At 42.4% G+C, this 23,958-nt stretch overlaps 1 protein-coding gene across 3 annotated transcripts in view; it reads right to left on the reverse strand.

Annotated features, from left to right (window-relative positions):
* The window catches only part of RAPGEF5 (Rap guanine nucleotide exchange factor 5), a 238,535-nt gene that overhangs the window by 12,937 nt on the left and 201,640 nt on the right, over positions 1-23,958 (reverse strand). For all 3 annotated transcript variants that reach the window (XM_047751885.1, XM_047751886.1, XM_047751884.1), the window contains exons 18-23: positions 22,139-22,236; positions 18,599-18,721; positions 15,824-16,002; positions 9,507-9,597; positions 6,142-6,192; positions 5,238-5,325 (exon numbers count right to left, since the gene is read on the reverse strand). In XM_047751885.1, the coding sequence (XP_047607841.1) occupies positions 5,238-5,325; positions 6,142-6,192; positions 9,507-9,597; positions 15,824-16,002; positions 18,599-18,721; positions 22,139-22,236 (630 nt within the window). The remainder of the gene's footprint in view (positions 1-5,237; positions 5,326-6,141; positions 6,193-9,506; positions 9,598-15,823; positions 16,003-18,598; positions 18,722-22,138; positions 22,237-23,958) is intronic.

The following is a 23,958-nucleotide window of genomic DNA, read 5'->3' on the forward strand; positions in this document are numbered from 1 at the left end:
GTCGCTGGCCTTCGGCACGGCCACAGCAATGCCAGATCCGAGCCACATCTGCAACCTACACCACAGCTCATGGCAAGGCTGGATCCTTAACCCACTGAGAAAGGCCAGGGATTGAAACTGCATCCTCATGGATACTAGTCAGATTCATTTCTGCTATGCCGTGAGGGGAACTCGTAGGTGTTTAAATTTAGATTTTTGGTTCTCAAAGCCAGGTCCTGATTAGCTATCAAAAGTGAGTGAAAAAAGGGATAAGTTTGCAAATGGCAAGGTTTCCAGGCCCACTCAGCCACTGGAAAGCAAGCATCATTGATGAAATAACATAAAGAGACTAGGATGAAGGTACATTTTTAGAGGAAGCGAAGGTTAGCTTGATTTGAGCTTCTTTGCATTTGAAGTGACAGAAGATATTTAAATAAAAATCTTCTTTTGGTTGCAAAAATCACAGGAGTGCCTCTTGGAGAGATGGTAATTCCTTAACATAATGACAGAAGCTGAAGCTCTGAAAGGGAATGGCTTAAAAAAACTCATAGGGTCAACGACTAAGCATTAGGAAATCCTTACAGACAAGAATCAAAGTAAGACATATACTACAATTTAAAGAATGTGCAAATAATCATGTTATATCACAGACGTGGAGGGCAAACCAAATGAAAATAATTTTCAGAAATTGTGTGAAAAAATAACATGACATAAAAGATGGAAGTGAACAGACTGAAATTCCTCTAAAGAGTGAGGGAAAGCATTTGCATATAATCAAGCCTTTGATTCTGCTGGTGCCTATGGGGGCATTATCAGATAGGTGCTTGTGAAATCTGCCTACAACACATTCAGCTGCTGAGCTTTGATGACCCACCAGGGGGTGACACCAGTTACATGGTTAACACCATACAGCGACTACAATCCTTTTTTCCTGACAACCCTTTTCTCTGCCACTTTTTACACAGCTTCCAGCCTGGCCAGACTGCAGCGTTTTTCTAAGCTTCCCCCCCACCCCACTTTTTTTTTTTTTTTTCATTTTTTAAACTGACGCCTTCCCAGGAAAACAATTCGCAATTACACAGTCATCTGACAAAACTCTAGCTATTTTATTATCTTTTCAGGGTTTGCTTTCAGAATTGAATTGCAAGTGTTCTTTCTATGACACAATATTTAGAAACAGAGTAGCCAACACAGAGAGCTTGTATCTTTTTTTTGCATAGCAAGTACAGCACTGTGTGCCTAGGATCTTCAAGAAACACCATTTTACAAACCTGGTATCCCCTCGCTCCCAGAGATTTCAGATTACAAATGCCCTGTCAGAGTCTCATGGTCCATGTCTGTCTCAGTGTTCCAAGGTCTGTCATCCCCTCCTTGTATTCCCAAGGATGATGATAATAATACAGCTTATATTTATGAACAGCATCAGATATGACACTAACCTATTTAATCCTCACAAAGGACTGTAAGGTAAAGCCCTAGCAAGAGAGAATACGAAGTATTCTCAGAGGCAGGATCCAAGCCCAGGCAGTCTGCTTCCTCTCACCACTGGGCCTCTCTGGTACCTGAAAGGACTCAGACATTTCTTACCACCTGTTACAATCAATGCACTGAATTAACTAGATGTGAGGGGTTCTGCCAATTTTTAAATGTTTCCATTGTCACTCCTCTCTCTTCTTTCTCCTCTGTCTTGGGTGGCCTTGCTTGACCTCAACTCTCAAGGACTTGTCAAGGTCAGTAGATGAAGATGCTCTACGGAGGGTGGGGGCTGTTAGGCTGATGCTGACATGAGGATAAGGCAGGAAAGGTGTGTCTGGCCAGGTGGGGAGGGAAGAGAGGCTGGAAGGGGCTGCTCCCCAGGAGAAGGGGGTCGACGTGGCTGCAGGTGTTGATGTGATGAATGGCACGTGTGTGATGAGGAAGGTGTGGGAGAGAGAAACCAATAGGTGGTTGAGCTCAAAAACTGGGGTCTCAGAACCCAAGTCATGGGCTCTGAAGCAGTTCTGGGTACCTGCCAGGTTCAGAGTGCTAGAAATGAGCACCTGCCAGACACGCTCCTCACACTGCATGTAATACAACTGTTGGATGAAAGGACTCCATGTGAAGAGATGGCAAGTGAAAGAGAAGCAAGAAACATACAAGCATGTCAACATTCCTTTTACCAAATACCCCCCAAAATCCAAAATAAAAATCTGCACTCCAAGATACAGACACAACCTCGGTTTACCTTAAGAGGTTTGTTGATTATTCACTCTGTTGGAAGGACCGCCAGCTTCCCAAACCCTACATGATATACATGATTCAACTGCTTTTGACCTTTCGCTCAGCTGGAGCCTTTGCCCAACACTTATTTAGGGTTTCCCACTCACTACGGTCTGAACTGGAATCCACAGTAGAGGGGATTGTAAATGGAAAGAAATTCACTGGGAAATGGAAAAGCTGATGTCTGGAAGCATCTTCAGGTTATGTGCTTACTTGATAATCTGTGCGTGGGAACTGTCTCAAAAAATGCAACATGGGGGGCCCGGTCCTTCTCAACACCCAGGAGATCAGTGTGGTCTCTGTCTCTAATCAAGAGCAAGTCCAGGTAGGAGGCACAAGGGGGAGGGCTGGGAAGTTTTGCCTGAAAAAGCTGGTGGCTTTAAAGTAGTTTGCGGCACATTTTAAAATAATTTTGCAGCTCACAAAAGCTAAAAATTCATGTCATTTGTGTTTTCCAAAATGTCTCATCTCAGACATGTTATACACATATTTAAAAGTTTCATCTTATTTTCCATTGGAAAGTATTTCAGACAAAAATGGTAACTTTAGGAGTTCCCATCGTGGCACAGTGGTTACCAAATCCTACTAGGAACATGAGGTTGTGGGTTCGATCCCTGACCTTGCTCAGTGGGTTAAGGATCTGGAGTTGCCGTGAGCTATGGTGTAGCTCGCAGATGCGGCTTGGATCCTGCGTAGCTGTGGTTGTGGTGTAGGCTGGCAGCTACAGCTCTGATTAGACCCCTAGCCTGGGAACCTCACAGGCTGCGGGAAGCGGCCCTAGAAAAGACCAAAAAAAAAAGGTAACCCTAAGTACAATAGACAGTACTAATGTTGTTTATTTTTACAATGAACAAAATTAGGATAAAGGAAAAATAAGTGCTTATTTAAACTCAAGAGAGCGTCTAATGAAAAGATGGAAAAAAGTTTAATTTACTAGTGTGAGTGAGAGAACATATTTTCAATAGAAAAAAAGGGAAATCTGTTTTGCTGCCAACAATGAGGGCTAGATAAGCTCAGTAGAGCAGAAAATTGCATCCAAGCTAAGATGTAAGTGGGAGGCACCTGAGTGCATTAAATATTTTGAGGGGAAAACCACTAATACATAGCAGAAAGCTCAACCCACATCTAATTAAGGTAAAGGGACATTGTTGACTATCTTCTCATTACCTTACAAACATTTACTGCTTCAAAGTTTTGTCTTCCTAAAATCAATTCCCTTCCCAGATCTGTCTTCATCTCCTATTTTTCCTATCTGTGGCTAAATAATTCCGTTACTTCCTACACACTACCACCTCCACTCTCCAGTTGGTATTTTATTTTAAATAAAAATCACGAGTCTCACTAAACTTATCTTAGATATAAATACGAAAAATTAGATGACCTTTTTTTTTTTTTTGGTTGTGCCCATGATATGAAGAAATTCCCAGGCCAGGGAGCAAAACTTGGGCCATAGCAGCGACCTGAGCCACTGCAGGGACAACACCAGATCCTGAACCTGCTGCGCCACAAGGGAACTTTCCAAATGAACTTTACGTTTTTATTTTGGCTTTATAATCTCTCTGTATTTCATCCATTTACATTTAGCAGAATTCTTTGCATCTGAAGGAAGCATTCTGTGTGCCTCTTGACTGTCCTAATATATGAATGGTTCATAGAAATTCTTGCTATATGCCAGATGAAGATGAAATAAGTAGCTGCAAGAATGCATAACAACTCAGTAATTCTCCAAGCTCTGGCTGTTCTTGAGAAGCTGAAAAGGGAATATCAGCTTTATTGCCAGTGGGGCAGGCGAGAGGGGAGGTGGGGGAGGAAGATGGTCAGGCAAACTAGCAACCCAGTTCCCAGGTCATTCATTTCCAGAATCACACTTATGGTGTAGGCACTGGGGCCTGACCCAGCAGAATTTACAGGCCTCTGAAGGGCGGAGGCAATATAAAAGAATATTCCTATAAAATCCCTTGGCAAGAATCAAAATATGGCCAAGAAAAATGACCAAAGCCCTTTCTCCTGGAGAGCACTCAGAGAGGATGTTCACTGAATGCTAGGAGCACAGGCCAGATGGACATGAACGTCCCTTTCATGCATCCCCCTGGTTTCAAAGAGATCACCGAGACCTCAACAATAAATTTAAATAACATGTTTTCATGACCAGTTATCTGGGGGTCTCCTGAAGAGAAGTCAGTGGACTCACTTGGAGGTGTCATATACTTTCCCAACTGGACTCACTCCAGGAAAAAAGAAAGTACATTCTCTGCCAATGCTTTTCATACACTGCACTGCCTGTGTTGACTGAAGGTATTCCTTTTTTTTCATATTTATTTTTTGTCTTTTTGTCTTTTTAGGGCCGCACCCATGGCATATGGACGTTCCCAGGCTAGGGGTTGAATCGGAGCTGCACCTGCCGGCCTATGCCACAGCCACAGCAATGCCAGATCCAAGCTGCATCTGCAACCTACACCACAGCTCATGGCAATGCTGGATCCTTAACCCACTGAGCAGGGCCAGGACTGAACCCGCATCCTCATGGATACTTTGTTAACCACTGAGCCACTACGGGAACTCCCCGAAGGTGTTTCTCACACAGCAGCAGGCCATGCGCTGAAGCTCTGAAACATAGGTTACGAATGCAGAACATGACTGATTACCATTCGGGCTCTTTATGGCAGCCTTATTCTTGGCTGAATTAAGTGAATTGTAGACTCAAAGAAAATAAGATGGCTTAGAAGCAGAGTAAAATACAACCACAAAAGTGTCCAGTGCCAAGTTTGATGAACCAAGTGAAAATGCTTTGCTGTCTGCTCCTGTCCAGTTAGGTTTCTGAGGTTATCTCAGAAATCATGGAACATTTGTAAAACAATCCCAAGCCAAGAGAGTTAGGTCTGAAGGTCAAAATGACTTTAAAGATAAAAATAGAGAATCCTTTTCTTGCCCTTTACAGTTGAGGGATACTTTTCCGGAACACAGAATCACACACAGTATACAAGATACAAAATTGTTACCTTTAAGCAGTAAGGGCATGAAGGGGATTTTAGGTGGCTTCATCTTTTTGAATGCATCTCGATAGGCTTTGTGGTTCAGGGAAGGGTCCTGCCGAACCAAGCAGATGACAAAGAGGAAGGAAAATCAATGCACCATAGAAACAATTCTAAATCCACTTTTGCTATACAATTTGAACATGATTTAGATATAGAGCGGTTCTTCCTAAGAACAAAGTAGATAAAGGTTTCCTAGGAGAATAAACTCACTAAATGAGGGCAGGAAATCTAGGCAATGAATGAAAATCAAGTTATTGGTTGACAATAATGGGAAATGACTGCCAAGGAGAGACACCTTTTGATTGCCCTATTATCTTTCCTCGAATAGGTTCCTTAAGTACAGTTTTCTCTCCATAATTTCTATCATGAAGTAACCCCAAAGTCTTTTGTTAGGAACACTGCAAAGAAAAACTGCCCTCATAATGCACAGATAATGCAGAGAACAGTTTTACTGCGTTCTGAAAAGAAACTACCCATTTTGTATCTAAACGTAAGAGACAGCAAAAAGGAAAAAAGAAGAAAAGTGTAATGCCTAAGAATTGCACACTCAATTTATACTGATTAATTCTGTAGGCTTGGAAATGGCCTCTACTTAAAAAAATCTGCCTTCTGAAAATCACACCAAAAGGACCATTCCTGCTACCTTTTTTACATGCAGAGGAAGAAGGAAGAAGCATTAACTGTCAACTTGCTTCATTTCCTAAGAAACAAAGCCACATTTTTATAGACATATACATATATATTTCCATATGCACACATTTTCATACATCTAACATGGTAGGTGCAGATTGTGACAGCAAATTCCAGAAAGAAATTCGAGATTAGCAATCAATTGCAAGATTAAATCCACTTTGGCTCAGCGACTTACTGTTAAACTTTCAAGTTCAGAGAAAAGTTTCTTAAACTTCCCAGGAATTTTCTAAAAACAAACAAACAAATAAGAAAAGGTCAGAGAGGTCAGCTATTTTGAGAGGCACTAAAGGGGAGCGTTCATTAAGCTCTGTTTACATATGTTACATTTCTGAACATAAAGACCTCTAGCATCTGGTTCTACCCTGATTGCATCTCATTATGCAATTTTCATCACTTCTAAATGGGACTGTTCTTGGGAATGTTGCTAAAGATAGTTTCAAATAAATAACAGCCACATGAGTCAGGAATCTCATGGTTAGACAGTCCACACATGGGCGATCTTTTAATAAAAACTTGCATTTCAGTTTCATATCTTACCTTTGACAGATGCATACACTTTCTTAAACAGTCTTGCTGAGTGGGAAACAATAATGTTGGCTGATGCTTTTTTGTATAAATGATCTAATAATTATGTTTCACTGCAGAGGGATAAATAGTGAAAGGCCCTGAAAACCCTAAATGATGAAGCCTGCACTTTAATGGGTAGAAGCGCTGAGCTGTAAAGATCCACCAGGCCAACAGGGGGCACAAAGAATGACAGAGGATGCAAACAGAGGCCATCCTCCCAAATAAAAATTCAGGCCTCAGAAGAGCCTGGGCTTTTCCAGCCTGTCCTGAACAGTGAAGTGTAAAGCTAGGTGCCTCAGTGGTAGGCCAGTCTTTATTTGAATTCTGACTCTGCCCCTTTCTAGCTGTGGGTCTGGAGTGAGGCTCCAAGCTCTGACTGACATGAAGACAACTCAAGAAGCATACCGTCCGTAGCTGGTGCTCAGCAAATTCCAGCTCTTAACGCTAAGGACAATGTCCCAGAAGATTTGGGGGTTTTGGGGGGTTTTTCTGTTTCCAAACAAATCAAAATAATGAAATCAACCCACAATAATCAGACTTCTAAGGTATTTGAAAACAGACTTTCCAATGTGGTAATTTTGAATCCGGACTCAGTTTTTTACAGCAAACAGGTTGTCTGCTCTGTTTGGAAACTTATCCTAATACACATGTATTAATAAATGGAAGAGAAACCGTATGAGAAAAGGGCAAACGCAGACCTCTGCAGCTGAGGCCAAATGTTCTTCTTAGCTGTGTATCTTCGTTTGTTGGATATTCCACACAGATGTCCCAGTGGCATCTCAGAACTCAATATACCTAAAGCCAAACTGATCTACTCTGGGAGTCGGTCATGGGCCAGATTGGACTGCTTGCTTTTATAAATAAAGTTTTATTGGAACACTGCCATGTGCTCATCATTTATAGATGAATCACAGGCTGCTCTTGCACTGAACTGGATCACAGCAATGGAGACCACATGGCCAGCACAGCCTAAAATTATTCACTATCTGGCCCTTTCCCCAACATGTTTGCTGACCTCTGTTCTAGTTCTCTAAACTGACTCCTTTCCCTATTTTGCCTTTTTAGGAGAGTGGAGTCACTCTCCAGGTCTAGAGATACTGAGCTCACCTCTGCCAGGGACATCACCCCAATGTCCCTCTGTAGCAACTCCGGTCTCAACTTTCAAGGCCCTGCTGCTCAGGGCTGCTCAGCTACCCTGAGACAGAGCAACCCCTGCCCAGCTCTGCTCTGATATGCTTGGAACTGGGTCAAGACCTCCTTGCTCACAGCACACCGTGTCTGGATCTGGCCCACCTTCTGTCTGACACAGTGCTGACGCAGAGCCCCGCACATGGCAGCGGGCCGTCAACATGCACATGAAGTGCACGCGGCCTGAACTGAATTGAATTGAACTGTCCCCCTCTCAATGTTTCCCAATCAAAGCTTCCTTCCAGATTTAATTTCAGTTTCCACTCTTCCTTGGACCCTCATCAGCCATTTGTTTTCCTCCTGCTCTGATCCACGGAGGCACCTCTTGCTCACCTCCTCGAATCTCATCAAGGGGGTGTGCATCTTGTTTGCTTAACCAGAGCTGCGGGCCTTTCAAGCCTTTTCTTTTGAACCAGTTTAAGGAGCACTGACCCTGACCTTGACTTACCACAGCGCATTCCATCAGTGCATAGCCCAGGATGCAAAGAAAGGGAACCGCCCCCACCCCCTCAAAGGTTGCCCAGAGACGGTCCCTGAGATCAAATGTGAGAAGACAAGAGCCGGCCTGTTGGCTTCTCCCTTGCAGGATTGTGAACTGGGGACCAGGAGGAGTGAGGTACAGGTGTGGAAAGCGGCTGCATCTGAGAGGATGGGGAGAGGCAGAGGGGGCCCAGTGAGCCACAGGCAGGTTGGATCCGTAATGTGGGAGAGAAGTGGTACAGGGAGTGAGCAGGTGGTCAGTAAGAAATGGAGAGGGGAAGAAACAAAACCCCAAAGGAAGAAGGTGGTGGGGCCTGGTGCAGGCAGAGGGCCCTATATCTGTGTCTGGCCAACTTCAGGGACACCCCCATTTCAGGTCTTCCCACACAGACCCTCAGAGTCCCTGTTTGAGAATGTGTGCTCATGTGAGTGGGCCTCACACTTGGAACCCAAACAGTCTGCATCACGCAACGTGGACAGGCAGAGCCAGGATTTGGGAGACTTGCAATTTATAAGGCTTTGTGGTCCCTCTTTGGGAAAAAAAAAAAAAGAGTACAAATTTGTTTTTGTTTTTTTTTTGCAAATTTTGCAAAGATAGACATCGCTATGTGAACATACTGTCAGGGGCCCTACAGGTGGGAAGCACCTCAGCAAATCTGCTTCTGGACACACAGGTGAACATCTGAAGGGCCCAACATGGAAATGTAACCACGCCATCACAGGAGAAAAGCAGAAAACTAATTCTAGCTGGGATGCATATTACAATGTTTGTTTCTTTCATATATATTATAGAACCATTTTGAAAATCATTTGATGGAAATAGTTCCTATCAACTCAAGACACTAATTTTCAACATTTTTCTCTAGTGGTATTTATCTCATTTAAATTAATTTATTTTATTTTACTTATTTAATTTTTTCTTTTTGTTTTTTTAGGGCTGCACCTGTGGCATACGGAGGTTCCCAGGCTAGGGGTCCAATCAGAGCTGTAGCCGCCAGCCTACGCCAGAGCCATAGCAATGTGGGATCCGAGCTGTGGCTGCCACCTACACCATAGCTCAAGGCAACACCAGATCCTTAACCCATTGAGCGAGGCCAGAGGTTGAACCTGTGGACTCATGGATGGTAGCTAGTCAGGTTTGTTAACCACTGAGCCACGACAGGAACTCCTCAATTTATTTTAAATAAAGAGTTTCAGCTGCAACATTTCTGGCTCAGTTTTATTTGTGGTCTTTCCCCCCACCCCCCAACCCCCCACGGACCAATCCCCCACTCCACCCTCCCTATTGACCCCCCCAGAGCTCACCTCCCAAGTCTGGGACAGCCGGCTGACAGAAGCAGTGTTGAGACCCATCACAATAGCAAAGAAGGAATTCAGGTTTCTCTGGGCTTTGCAGCTATGGAATAAAAGAAAGCAGAAGGCACTTTGAAGCAACATCCTTTCACCAGATGATCTCAAGAGATAAAGCTACAAAGACTCTCCCAGGCCAGAGTTCAACTTCTAGGGCAGGGCTGTACCCATGACCTGCCCCGTGGGAGGGGTGGGATCTCCTAGCACAAATGAAAGGATTCCAAACACTTCAGCTCATTACCTTTAGGAAAAGATCAGTGTTCTTGGTACCCTCTGGACACTTCCAAAGATCCCTCCATTTAAAAAAAAAAAATCTATTTTTGGATGCATTTATAATTTCAACTGAAAACTCTTACATTCATGTTTTTTTATATATTCCACACTCTCATTATAACCCTAGTATGTTGCCTTTCTTTTCATCTTGCACCCCTAAGCTCCCCCTTCCTTCACATTTAGACATATTTTCTTTGCTCTCAACAAAACAGTGTAGGAGAAAATGTCTCAATAAAAATGTAGAAAGGAGACCCCAGCCATGATGACTAAGCAAAGTCCAGCCAACTGCCCCAACCACCCCTCCCCCACACATCTGCTTCTGTAAAGTTGTTTCCGCATCTACTACCTTGCCTGACGTCACTCTGGTCCGACTAGCCAAGCATGGACCTGGAAGAGGTAGCCCATAAAAGCCTTGTGAAACCCTTCTTCCGGGCTCAGACTCAGGAGAGTGATCTCCCCTGAGCCCGCCGGCATAATAAACCTGAGTGCTCCAACTCTCCGAGTGCTCGCTTGGTTTCTTGCCAGGTAAAAGAGCTGATACACTGCAGCCACAGAGCTGCTGGAGCTGGTACACTAAAGCCAAAAGGCTGTCGCTAGAGCTGGTACACTACAGCCACAGGGCTGTCACCAGAGCTGATGCACTGCGGCACAGGGCTGCTGGGCGGCTGCCGTAACAACGGCTACTATGTTATATATACCTTTAAAATATCACATATAAAAAAATAAATAGGAGTTCCCGTCGTGGTGCAGCGGAAACGAATCCAACTAGGAACCATGAGGTTGTGGGTTCAATCCCTGGCCTCACTCAAGTTGGTTAAGGATCTGGTGTTGCCATAACCTGTGGTGTAGGTTCCAGATGTGGCTCGGATCCTGCATTGCTGTGGCTGTGATGTAGGATGGCAGCTATAGCTCTGATTGGACCCCAGCCTGGGAACCTCCATATGCTGCAGGTGTGGCCCTAAAAAGACAAATAAATAAATAAATAAATAAACAGGAGTTATTGTCATGGCTCAGTGGGAACAAATTTGGCTGGTGTCCATGAGGATGCAGGTTCAACCCCTGGCCTCAGTGGGTTAAGGATTGGGCGCTGCTGCAAGCTGCAGTGTAGGGTACAGACATGGCTCAGATCTGGCATTGCTGTGGCTGGCAGCTATAGCTCTGATTCCACTGCAAGCCTGGCAACTTCCATATGCCACAGGGGTGATTCTAAAAAGACAAAAATAAATACATACATAAATAAAATATCACATATATTATGGGGACACTGTTCCATGTTTCTAATTTAAGGAAAAAAGGAAATAAAATGCAAAAAGGTCACATTGAGCTCCAGTCATTCTGCAAGGTTATCTGCTCTGCAGAATGTCAATCCTGCCCTTCAACTTAATCTATCAAAACTCCCCTAATTTTCGAAGCCAGACAGGGGGTGGGGGGAGCTTAGAATAGCGGAGGGAGGATGGACATCCAGGTCACCTGCAACAGCCTGTGAAGTCCAGACACTCCTTTATCTGGGACTTACTGGCAAATAGGCATGTTTTTAAAATTAAGAAAATTACCCTAACTTGATAAATATGAAAGTGATTAGCAGTAAGCCAGGTACATAAAAAAGTACCTCGTGTGTGTTGCCTGAGCAGCCCTCAGATGTCATCTCTCCACCAATGTCTCAGATGGAATCTGGGGACAGCATACACACAATTCTGAATCCTGTTTTTATTTACATACTTTGTTATATATTATGGATCCTTCACTGTTATCATTAATGGCTAAAGAACACTTTGTCAAAAACATATTTCATCATTTGTTTACTTATTCCATTATTGTTGACATTTAAATTATTTTCAACCCAATCCAACTCTAAACAGAATGCCACAATTGATACCTTTGGTGTATAAAACTTTTTACTGTCATTTTTAAAAATTAAGCTTGACTTCCAGTCTCTACATGATTGATCAAAAGCTATTATGACTTTACAGGTTTTCAACACATATTACAAACTTCTGTGCCCCCCTCCAAACTATACCAATTTCCAGTCACAGAGGTGTATATATGAGCATTGAGTTCAGAACCAGGAAACTGGTTTGGGATCTGAAAGTGGTAATCTATAGAGCTGGCTGTGTCCTGGCTGGTCTTGTCTGAACTGGTCAGCAACCAGAGATAGCCTCGAAGACTGGACACTGCCCAGTACAGCTGTGCCTGGGCATCAGGCAGTGGGGGTCATGTTGGGGGACAGTCTGGAAATTCTATCCTCATTAACAGGAGAACCTGGAAAGGCACTGCTGCCTCCATACCTAGTGTCCCAAATATCAGGGTGAACCCAGTAATGCAAGCCCCTCACTGCTGAGCCTCCACTGGGCATGATCTGTCCCCTCATAATCTTCCTGTCCAGCTTTGGACTCAGCCTGTTAGGCAAGAGGACTTGAAACTCAGTCTGCCTGGCCCCTTCATCTGGTTTCTACCAACTCTCTCCTGCATGGACCCTGCTTGATATAGTCTATGAATAAACAAATAAGACACTTCCTGGTCTATGATTTAGAAACCCACCTGTTTTGGAGAAACCCTGCCTAAAGGCATCCACACTGCAGCCCTGCTTCCCTTTTGCCACTCATTTCCCTCATTCCACCCTTTGTCCCATCACACCCTGGAAAGTTCACACAGGCCAGAACAGCCCTGAGTCAGCTCCATCTCTCTATGTGATGGCATGAAGTACCAGGCTCCTCTGCCAAGGCTCTGTCATCAGTGAGAACAGGCCTAGGCCATCCCTGGGCCAGAAGCATCTCCACCAGATGCTTTCCTTCACTCCCAGTCCTGCCTCCTAACTTCATGATGGAAGTCCCGCTGGGTCTGTCATTTCCCACTAGACATTTTTATATTCTGCCCATCACTCAAATGCATAAACTTTTGCAAAACTTTCAGGGGAAATGATTTTGTTATTATTCATTATAAAAAGTTTATTATTCTTTGTATTCAAAATCACTTACTGACATGAAATTTTTTTTTTTTTTTGTCTTTTTTGCCTTTTCTAGGGCCGCTCCTGTGGCATATAGAGGTTCCCAGGCTAGGGGTCGAATTGGAGCTGGAGCCACTGGCCTATACCAGAGTCACAGCAACGTGGGATCCGAGCCACATCTGCAATCTATACCACAGCTCACGGTAATACCAGATCCTTAACCCACTGAGCAAGGCCAGGGATCAAACCCAAAACCTCATGGTTCCTAGTTGGATTCGTTAACCACTGAGCCATGATGGGAACACCTGACATGAAATCTTAGATATAATTCCACCTTTTAAAATTTTTTTTTTTTTTTTTTGCTTTTTAGGGCCACACCCATTGCATATGGAAGTTCCCAGACTAGGGGTCAAGTTGGAGCTGCAGCTGCTGACCTGCACCACAGCCATAGCAACAGAGGATCTGACCTGAGTCTGCGACCTGCAGCACAGCTCATGGCAACGCGGGATCCTTAACCCACAGAGCGAGGCCAGGGATCGAACCCGCATCCTCATGGATCTTAGTTGGATTCGTTTCTGTTGCACCACAATGGGAACTCTGTAATTCCCATCTTTTGATGTTTTAGCTCCCCATAAACAATTTTCCTGGTTCAGATCTCTTTTTTGGTCATACTTAAGATTAAAAAAAATAATAACCCATATATAATTCCCTCTGTAAAAAGAAAAAATTAATGTAGAAATGATTTCTCTATACGACAAATTGATGTAGTACAAATATGGTTACCATTCCAGTCTGGAGTCTTCCTTTACCAAGGTCCATTCACTCCAAGATAAGAACAGACTATCTGACATTAACACATTCCAGATTAGCAAAGACTCCTTTGTCTGTGTGAAGATATAAAATCCACTCAATCCACAGAGGTGGGGGATGGGACCGGTAAGAAGGAAGGAAACATGAATATGCAAATAGGATGCCTTAGGCAGGGAAGATGCTTCAGGATTATGGAAATCACTGTTTTCCCTGGGCTATTCCTACCAGTTTGATTATGAAGAATGTAACTTTTATGTTTCTGTTGGCATTCTACTCTACCGGCTAGGAATAGAGACCAGTTCAGCAAATAATCCAAGGGCATGAGGCCATGCACAGAAGACGTGACTATACATATTTCATTTCCCTGAGGATGGATATAATCTTACACTGGGAACTAAACTATGTGGTGTCATTTTAGTCCTTGGGATGTTAATGTCCCATTTCACCAAGTAAGGGGCCTTTATAAGAAAGTTTTTGAGGAGTTCCTGTTGTGGTGCAGCAGAAACGAATCCGACTAAGAACCATGAGGTTGCAGGTTCGATCCCTGGCCTCGCTCAGTGGGTTAAGGATCCGGCGTTTCCGTGGGCTGTGGTGTAGGCTGCAGACACGGCTGGGATCTGGCGCTGCTGTGGCGGTGGTGTTGGCCGGAGGCTACAGCTCTGATTCGACCCCTAGCCTGGGAACCTCCATCTGCCGCAGGTATGGCCTCAAAAAGACCAAAAAAAAAAAAAAGAAAGAAAGAAAGTTTTTGATCCCAAAGAGCCTCACCCTTCACAGGCTATTATAGACAATGTACTGGCCAAATTAAAAAAAAAAAAAAAGACTGTTTACTCTAGAAGAGTTCAAGACTGAGGTCTAGCTGTCACCTATCTCGCCTTCGATTCCCAGTCACATCAAACAGCAGGTCAGGCACTGCTATTCTCTCACCTAAGTCAACAAAACACCCTGCTTCTGGGGTCTCCTTGGCAACAATTCAGCCTGTGTGCTACTTCCAGATCAACCTTCCTGAAGAACAACTTGGATCATCTCCATCTCCTGCACAAAAACTTTCAGAGAATCCTCACTGCCTTCTCAATTCAGTCCAAACTCCTCCATCTGAAATTCAACATCCTTAACAACTTTGTCAAAGCATCTTCCTTTTCAGATCGGTCTCCCACAACTGCATGACAAATGCCTTTCACTCTGGCCAAGCTGGATGGGGTTCCTTTCTCTGACCACCATCTCTCAGCCTCCAAGGAACTTCACTGCTTCTCTCCTCTACTGAGTTTGACCTCTGTGGAGAGTGTGCTCTTTTGAATTCCTACCCAGAATATAAAGATAGCTTCAAATGCGACTTTCTTCCAAAAATTTGTCTAATCCTCCTTTCCCATACCCTTGGCATATAAATTTCTCATCCCCTAAAGCCCCCAGAAGAATTTCACCCCCGCCACGTCTATTTTGCAAATTAGCCATTTGAGTTATAGAAAGTGTCCCCCCCAGTAGACTGAGAAGTCCTTGAAGGCAGAGTAGGTTCACTCTTATTTCCCCACCCTGCCCTGGATGGATATGCAATTATAGTTAAATGATCAGAACATATTTCCTAAATATATTACACTGACATGTAGTCAAAAACGCTTTGATTTAAAAAAAAAACAGAAAAAAAATGGGAAGATCAGAAGGTAGAAGGAAGTGGGAAAGATTGAGATTCATGTTGTCTATTTCTGTTGGGAAGCTGTCCCAGGAGTAGTCTCAGGATAATAATCTGGTATTTTGAGAGATGCTCACAGGAAGTTACTAAAATGTCATTCAAACAACCTTCCTGAGTCACTGCTATTTACCAAGTTCAGTACCAGGCACCCCAGGCACAATGATCGATTAGAAATGGTCCCTGCCCTCTGGAAGCTAACACAGCCTAATGAAGGAATCCTACACAAAAAGTTAGGTTTAATCAATATAATAAAGAAATTTTTAAAAAAGGAAAAAATCCTGTGTGTGTGATATGGGGAAGCTGGGGTAGGGAGCAGCTGATTCTGTGTTTGAAAGTCAAGGATGATTTTAGGAAGGAAGCAACATATGACTTAGGTCTTGAAGAATGACAGCAATCTGCTAGATGAAAGTGGCCATTCTTGGCAGGGCCAACAACACATGTGCAGGCTTGGGTGATAGTGTGCAGGGGACAGGGAGAGCCAGTTATTGTCATAAGGGGAAAAAATGTACCCTCTCAAGGAGAGGAGAGGAATTGCATTTTTAACCACTAGAAACTCACTGAGCAGCAATTTTGATGAATTTTTTCACCAGCTGCACTCGCTTGCCTAGCTGGCTGCAGAGGAGAATCTCCGTGGCCACCCAGAGCTGGACTTCATTGCATCTCTGAAGCAGAAGGCTGAGGTTCACCGTGTGCTCCCCACTTCCTTGTCTGCTGAACGTGAAGTAGATCAGCTCTTGCTGAAAGACAGTGTATTCATGCCAGTGTTTATTTTTACAGCACAGAGTCAAGTTGATACAAAATTCAATATACCTTTTTTTCTTTTTTTTTTTGCTGTGCCCACAGCATATGGAAATCTCCCGGCTAAGGATTGAACCCACTCCACGAACCCACCCCACAGCAGCAACCTGAGGTGCTGCAGTGACAACTGTGGATCCTTAACCCACTATGCCATAAGGGAACTCCCCCAATCTATTTTTGTCTTTTTAGGGCTGCACCTGTGGCATATGGAAGTTTCCAGGCTGAGGGTCGAATTGGAGCTGTGGCTGCAGGCCTACACCACAGCCACAGCAACATGGGATCTGAGATGCATCTATGACCTACGCCACAGCTCACGGCAACACCATATCCTTAACCAACTGAGCAAGGCAAGGACTGAACCCGCATCCTCATGGATACTAGTCAGGATTGTTACCACTGAGCCACAATGGGAACTCCCTCAATCCATCTTTAAGAGCTATTTTCAGTAACCCCTATCATATCATAATAACAGTATATTAAATTCAAGACAATTTACCTTGACTTTTAGAAATTCCTCATGAAATAATGTTCTCGTAGAATCATTACATAAATGTAATTTTTTAGAATGCAAGGATGATGCTTTTCATGAAAATCTAAGACGTTCTAAAGTTTAGGTCAGGAGTTCCCATCGTGGCTCAGAAGAAAAAATGTGACTAGCATCCATGAGGACACAGGTTTGATCCCTGGCCTCGCTCAGTGGGTTAAGGATCCAGTGTTGCTTGCCATGAGCTATACATGTAGGTCTCAGACCTGGCTTGGATCCCGTATTGCTGTGGCTACGGCATAGGCTGACAGCTCTGATTCAACCCCTAGCCTGGGAATCTCCATGTGCCACGGGTGCAGCCCTAAAAAGCAAAAATAAAATAAAATAGTTTAAGTCACGAGCTGACTCAAACCCCAACTCCCCAAACTTGTTATAGAGGCAACTTCAAGTGAAAAAGATTATCACTAGTATCCGTTAAGATGCACATTGGACCCTCACAGGTAGAGTTTCTAGACATGGGTTTTCACATTTCAGCATGAACCAGCATCACCTGGAGGCCTGTTAAATAAAGCACAGATTGCTGGAGTTCCTGCTGTGATTAAGAATCTGACTGCAGCAGTTCAAGTCGCTGTGGAAGTGCATGTTCAATCCCTGGCCTGGTGCAGTGGATTAAAGGATCTGGCATTGCTGCAGCTGAGGTGTAGGTCGCAGCTGTAGCTTGGATTCAATCCCTGGCCAAGGAACTTCCATATGCTGAGGGCGCAGCCATAAAAAATTAAAAACAAACAAACAAAAACCACACATTGCTGGGCCCCATCCTCTAAATTTTCTGAGTCAACAGGTCTGCGGTCTGGCCAAAAATGTGCATTTCTAACAAGTTCCCAGGTGTCCTGCTGATGCAGATCTGGGTACCCACTCTGAGAACCACTGATATAAGACACTGTTAAATAACAGACAGAGAGTGAGATTAGGACAAGGCACAAAACTTACAAAATTGAGTTAGACCAGTAACTATTGATATGGATGGATCACATGCAAAGCAATGGAAGAAATTTGTTTCTAATTGGAGGGGAGTGCCTGTGTGTGCGTATGTGTGTATTTGCAGGAGTAATTCACATCCTTCCACGGCATAAGCATCCATGAGCAGGGGCACCCCACTCTACCAACATTTCCAGGTTTCAAGTCATTCAGCTTGAATGAGTTCACGACTTACTCAAATTTAAATGATCATGTTGGAATGTTGTTGGCAAAAAATCATGATGATATTTAAAAGATGTTACAAAATGAAAATGAAGCTTGGGGGTACCTACATTGGGCCCAAGTTCCTTCTTCAGAAGGAAAGGCCTTTTTGTATGAAACAGTTCACAAGAAAGCAAAGCAAATCAACAAACCGTATGTAGCAAGAGGTGCCTCATTTTTCATCTCCTGATTTCTGAGTCTTTCTACTGGCTATGTTTATTCATTGTCAGTAGCATTTTGCTCCTCATCTATTGTTTAATAAATGTTTAAGCTGTTCTCAAGGGAGAGGGTGATGGACACACAAATTTGAAATATATCTCAAAATTTTCAAGTACTTGAAGACACACAATATAGTCTAAATTTATAGAATATTCTTAGAAATGTGTGTGTAGGTGCATTTATAAATGTGATTCTTAAAGTACTGTAAAGCTCATGGAAAAAATAAAAAGCCAATATCAAAGGTATCAAATGTAAAATGTCTCTTAAATCCCATTAGAACTTTATATACGTAAGCATATATATGAATACATGTTTTCAAGCAAAAAATATAGCATATTTATGCTGCATTACACAAACATACAATTGTATTAAGTACAAATAAAGCCTGGTACTGTATTCTGATTTTCCTAGGTTTGGGTCAGTCTTTCAATATAAGTAAAGTCCCCAAATATTTCTGGGGGCCCTGGCATCCTAAAGCCTAACTATATCACTAAATGATGGATCTTCTTAAAACCTAGTCACACACAAATATTCTTCAAAAAGAATCCACAGTTAAAACAGCACTGGCACTTATTTATCATTTCGCGACTTACCTCGTGAATTGAATTAAAGAGGCTCCAATCAAAATTCATCAATTCCAGAGCGAGATCCCAAGTGTTCATTCCCAAAATCCTAATCGACCTTTGCTGTGACTCCTCATTGTCTGCGAACGGATTCTAAACCAGCAGAGAGAAGCAAAAGGATCCTCAGTAAAACCCCTACAAGTTGGGCGCTGAAGTGGCTGGTCGCAGAAAGCCACTAGAAGCCCACATTAGAAAAGTCATCTTGTTTGAGTGCACTTCATATTTTCTCTGATCTGTTCACCTTCAATGAGTTACAGCCAATTTAGGAAACAGCCTTGGAAGCAAAAGAATGTGATGAATGATACTACACTGTGGTGCCCCCCCTCCCCCCCTGCCCGAGAGAGAGAGAGAGAGAGAGAGAGAGAGAGAGAGAGAGAGAGAGAGAGAGAGAGAGAGAGAGAGAGAGAGAGAGAGAGAGAGACAGACACACACACACACAAATCTGATTATAAAACACTGCCCCAGCCGACGGCATAATGAAAGCAAAAGCCCTGAAGTCACTTTGGCTTCTGGTAAGAATTAATGTGCCAGCAGGGCTAGTATAAAAACAAACAAAAGAAATGTCACGGTGTACTTCAATAAAGACAGACAAGGCTTTTACAGGAAATATGTTTAACGAGTCTCATCCCTGACAAATTTTATTAAAATGCTCATGGAAAGCAAATGAAAAAAAAATTATACAGGAAATAAAATGAAAGTTACTTCATTTATATGGTGGACAATTATTTTAAAGTATCAGTTGCTTCCCTGCAGTAGCTGTGAGTTTGGTAATAAAAGTATTTCCTTAAAATCTGGCATAAAATTATTAAATGTCATCACAGCTTTAAATCTACTGCCATTGTTAAATGTTAAATTGATTAAAAATTATTTGGCATCTTTTCAAAATATGTGATATTTTCTAATTAAAATGAAAATTCTCGCATTTGAGGAGCTGGACCTGAATAGTTAATGTTAAAATAGTTAATGATTTGGAAAAAAAAAAAAAAAGAAAAAAAGAGGGCCTTGCAAAAATAAATGTCAAAGCAGGATAAAGAGAAAATTTCAGATTCCAAATATTAATCTCTATTTTTGAACTGCAAAATAAATTACTGACATTTTCAAACTTTTACATTTACAAAAAGGTTTCCTAATTTAAAAAATGACTAAAGACCTTCATGAGCTTTTCCACAGACTTGATTCTCTTCAGCATAGGTCAAGGTACAAACTGCCCCTGTACCCTCAGTGTGGATACAGGGTGGAGCTCAGTAACGGCAGAATGAATGATGTGTGTACAAACACCGAGGTGCTGAGATGGGTGGGAGAGAGCCTGGGCTTCTCAGGGATTGGTTTGGCCAGACTGGGGCCGGATGGACTCCACGCTGCCCTGCAGACATCCTAAGAGCCACGAGTTGGGAAGTAATAGAGATCTCTGCTTTTCAATTCGGAGGTGTAAGGATATTTTCACTTGGCTTTTTATCCCTCTTACTTTCTCCCTAAATGTGCCCTTACCCTGGCATTGCTCTCTGGTTATTCAAGGTAATCCAATGTGCCCTTTAAGAAACACTATTCCTCTGTTCCATTCATTCAGGACTATGAATTCCAGTCTTCCAAGAAGACTAAAAAATCTATGCACAAGTAGAGTGGATACAAGTGGTTTCACATGTTTTTCTTCCCTCACAATGTTCCATTTCAGCTGAACTCTCTTGGGGATGAAATACTAAATGATGACTCCAATGGGGAAATTCTAGGTGACTCGAAAAAATTTCAAGGGAGGAAGCATCCCAACACAGGATGGCATTTTGCTCAAGCGGAACATACTTCCCAGTACCTATTTATCCCCTAAGACACCATCAACTCTTCCAAGGCCCTGGACCACAGCAGAAGAGAGCCTGGGAAGGCACAGGAGGGAACCAAGTGAGAAATCAGTATGTGTGTTGGGAGGAGGGGGGGTTGAAGACAATTCAAGTGCAGGTCCTGCCATTACCAGAAGACCATAGAAAGTGCACGTTTGATCCTACTTCAGTGAGGAAGGGTCCACTGAAGGATGGACCCTGTTCAGCATCCTGTCATGTTCCACTGATGGAATTACATCATACACAGACATGGGCCCAGTGATCTGCAGAAAGACACTTAGGACCCAGAAGGCCCAAGTAAGATAGATGGCTTCCCTCTCCTCTTCTCCCTCATGATGTACACATGAAGGGAAGGTGCAGGAGCTCCAGAGTCAAACCTAACTGGACTGAAATCCTAGCCTTCTCCTTGACTTTGCTGTAGGAAGCTACCCAACCTCTCCAAACTTTACAGGGTTAGCGGGAACATTAAATGAGATACTGTGTCAATTAGTCAGTACATACATGTCTGATGCTAAGTGTAAAAATAACAGTGACTAATGCTATTATGGTAGCTTGATATCTTATAGATAATTTTACATAAACTATTCTTATTAATAGCAGTGTTGGTTAACCCACAGATGCCTCCATTATGTATACAACAGGGGCCAGCCAGCTGGGAAGACCCATTCCTCTCATGACTCCATGGAACAGACCAGGACCATGGGTCTGGACAATACGATCATCATCTGGCCGAGCCTGCTTCTCAGGGGTGACCCTACCGTTCAGAAAGCAACCACCAGACTGAGTTTTGTAGGAACAACAGCAACAGATCATCCACTTAGGTGTAAATGTTCTTAAATTTAGGATTGAAAATAATGTGCAGCGTGGGCTGTACCTTTCTTCACACATGTGCTCTTCGGTGACATCTGATGTCCCACTGCCATGTGCCAGTTTTACACAGGAAGCCTGATCATTCGCCCTTTCTTCAGGGGAACAGCACACTCAGTATGCACCCGATGGACAGAAACTAAGGACAGACTCTTCCCTCCTAAATCCATGCAGGATGCATTTCTCAGCCTAATCTCCACGTATCTACCCCCAAGGAAGAAATGGAATTAAGATTTAATGGGAGAGGGAGTTCCCATCATTGTCCAGTGGAAACGAATTCAATGACTATCTATGAGGATACAGGTTTGATCCCCAGCCTCGCTCAGTGGGTCAGGGATCTGGTGTTGCCCTGAGCTGTGGTGTATGTCTCAGACACAGCTCGGATCTGGTGTGTCTGAATCAGTGGCTGCAGCTCCGATTCAACCCCTAGCCTGGGAACTTCCATATGCTGTGGGTGTGGTCCTCAAAAGCAAATAAAAAAAATTAATTGGGAGAAAGAGTCATATCTCTCAAATCCCTTGTTTCCGGAGCTCAGAGAGAAACAGAGTTTGACTTAGGAAGGGTTTAGAATTCTTTAGGATGGGCTTGGCTTTGATTTGCAAAAGTACCGTTATGTGACATGTTGGCTATAGAAATTAATAGTTTGATATATTTTTCTAACCCTCTTTTTTTTGTTTTTTTAAATTTTTTCTTTTTCTTTAAAAAAATTTTATTTCTCTTTTCTTAACCCTCATTTTAAAACATACAAAAACTAGTTCGTAGTCTGACATCTGTGTCTATATGTTTCAAGTGCAAGGCTAAAAGTCCTCACCAAAGTGTCAGCCAGGTCTTTCTGGTAGACATATATCCGACCAGATGCTTCAAGGGATTTGGAGATGGCCAAGTCATTTGGCTGAAGTTCATGCTTTTCTTCATTTTTTAAAAAAAGAGAGAGAGAGAGAGAAATTAGAAACACAAGAACAGCAGTAGGCATTCACGGTACATCTAAAAAGTGAAACTTGCCAAAGAAAAATATTTAAAAGTAAATGGGATGGGAAGTAGATTTAATTCAGTTCTGCATACGCTCTATTATGGCACTAGATACTCAAAGCTTGTTATCCATAAAGTGGTACCCTCTTGTGATTCTTTTTCGTAATATTTAGTCATTCTTTGGGACACAGAACAGTTTAGAGAAGAAAGTAAAATTCACCCATGATCTCATCATTCTGAAGTAACCATGTGATAGTAATATTGATAACAGCTGGTATATTTTTGCCCTGATCAAATGTGTGTGTGCACAAGCAATACAAATACTCATAACTATTATTTATATGTGTGCATTAATAATCATTATAGGTACATATTTATAATTATTCCTTATGTGGGATACTCCAATTGTACTTACCCACCTGTCAAAATTATTTATGTCATGTGTAATTTGTTATATAACAATCCATTATACCATCATTTAATCTTTATGCTTAACATATAATGGTTTCCAATTTTTTTTGTCATATAAATTAGACAGCAAGATACATGCTAAATACTAGCATGTAGCCCAACACATAACAGGGGTTTGATAAATGGGATCTATTATGTCAGCAACCATAATATACATTGCTAAAGTCAATACCCTTGTGGATAAATCTTTGGGTGCTTATAGATGAATTTATTAAGATAGATTCCCAGTCATGGAATTACTACATCAAAGAGAAATGAAAATTTTTAAAGTTTTTGATACAAAGTGCCAAACTGCTTTCCAATTTATACACCCACCAACACTTTGAATAAGTTAACTGGTTTGCTAAAATCAAAAATAGATTCTCGGGTTTATTTGGTATTCCTTGACTACTAGTGAAGCTGATTATTTTTCATTTGTTCTTCTTCTATTTTATTTTCCTGCCTCTCCTATCCTTTGGCCATTTTTCTTCCACAGTTCCATAGAAAAATAGAAAAATATCCCCCCTCCCCAACCTACAAAATGCAGATGGGAATCAACTAAAGCGCTTCTCAAGTTTATTCCACTATATCCATCCTTAGCCTCTCCTGAAGGCAGCCCTTCAGTTATCCAGGATGATTGGAAATATAATAAGCCACATATCTTCTTCTAAGAACTTCACCGGTTCAAATGCCAGGTTTTGTTTTGAACATTACTGCTTGATCACAATGAGAGTACACAAATGAGAGTCTAATACATTCTTTATGGCCCAGCATCACAAAGATCAATAGGATTGTCATGTCTGGCTGTTGTTGTCTGCAGTTAATGGTCTCACATGGCTGGGCTCCGAAGTTCTTCTGTCACCTCTCAATTTGTTTAGCTACAATTTCTTGCAACCCTCTGTGTGTCCACATGTATCTTAAATCCGAGTTTATAAAAGCCATTTGGCACTTGCTATGGAATAAAAGGCAGTGGCTTTCTGACAGTAATTTTTCTATTTGCTAAGAAATACTTTTTGTTTTATTTTCAGGTTTGTCACTATACTGTAAAGGATTAAAGATGATAAAATTTTAGGCTCTGAATAACTGGGTAGGCTTCTGATACCACATACATATACCTGCCCTGGGTACAAACTAGCCAGAAACCTCCTGAAGGTTGTGAAGATAACAGTACCAGTCTTTTTTGAAAAATCTATAAAACCTACAAGATGTCCA

Source organism: Phacochoerus africanus, chromosome 11, assembly GCF_016906955.1.
Source record: "Phacochoerus africanus isolate WHEZ1 chromosome 11, ROS_Pafr_v1, whole genome shotgun sequence".
Lineage (NCBI taxonomy): Eukaryota > Metazoa > Chordata > Mammalia > Artiodactyla > Suidae > Phacochoerus > Phacochoerus africanus.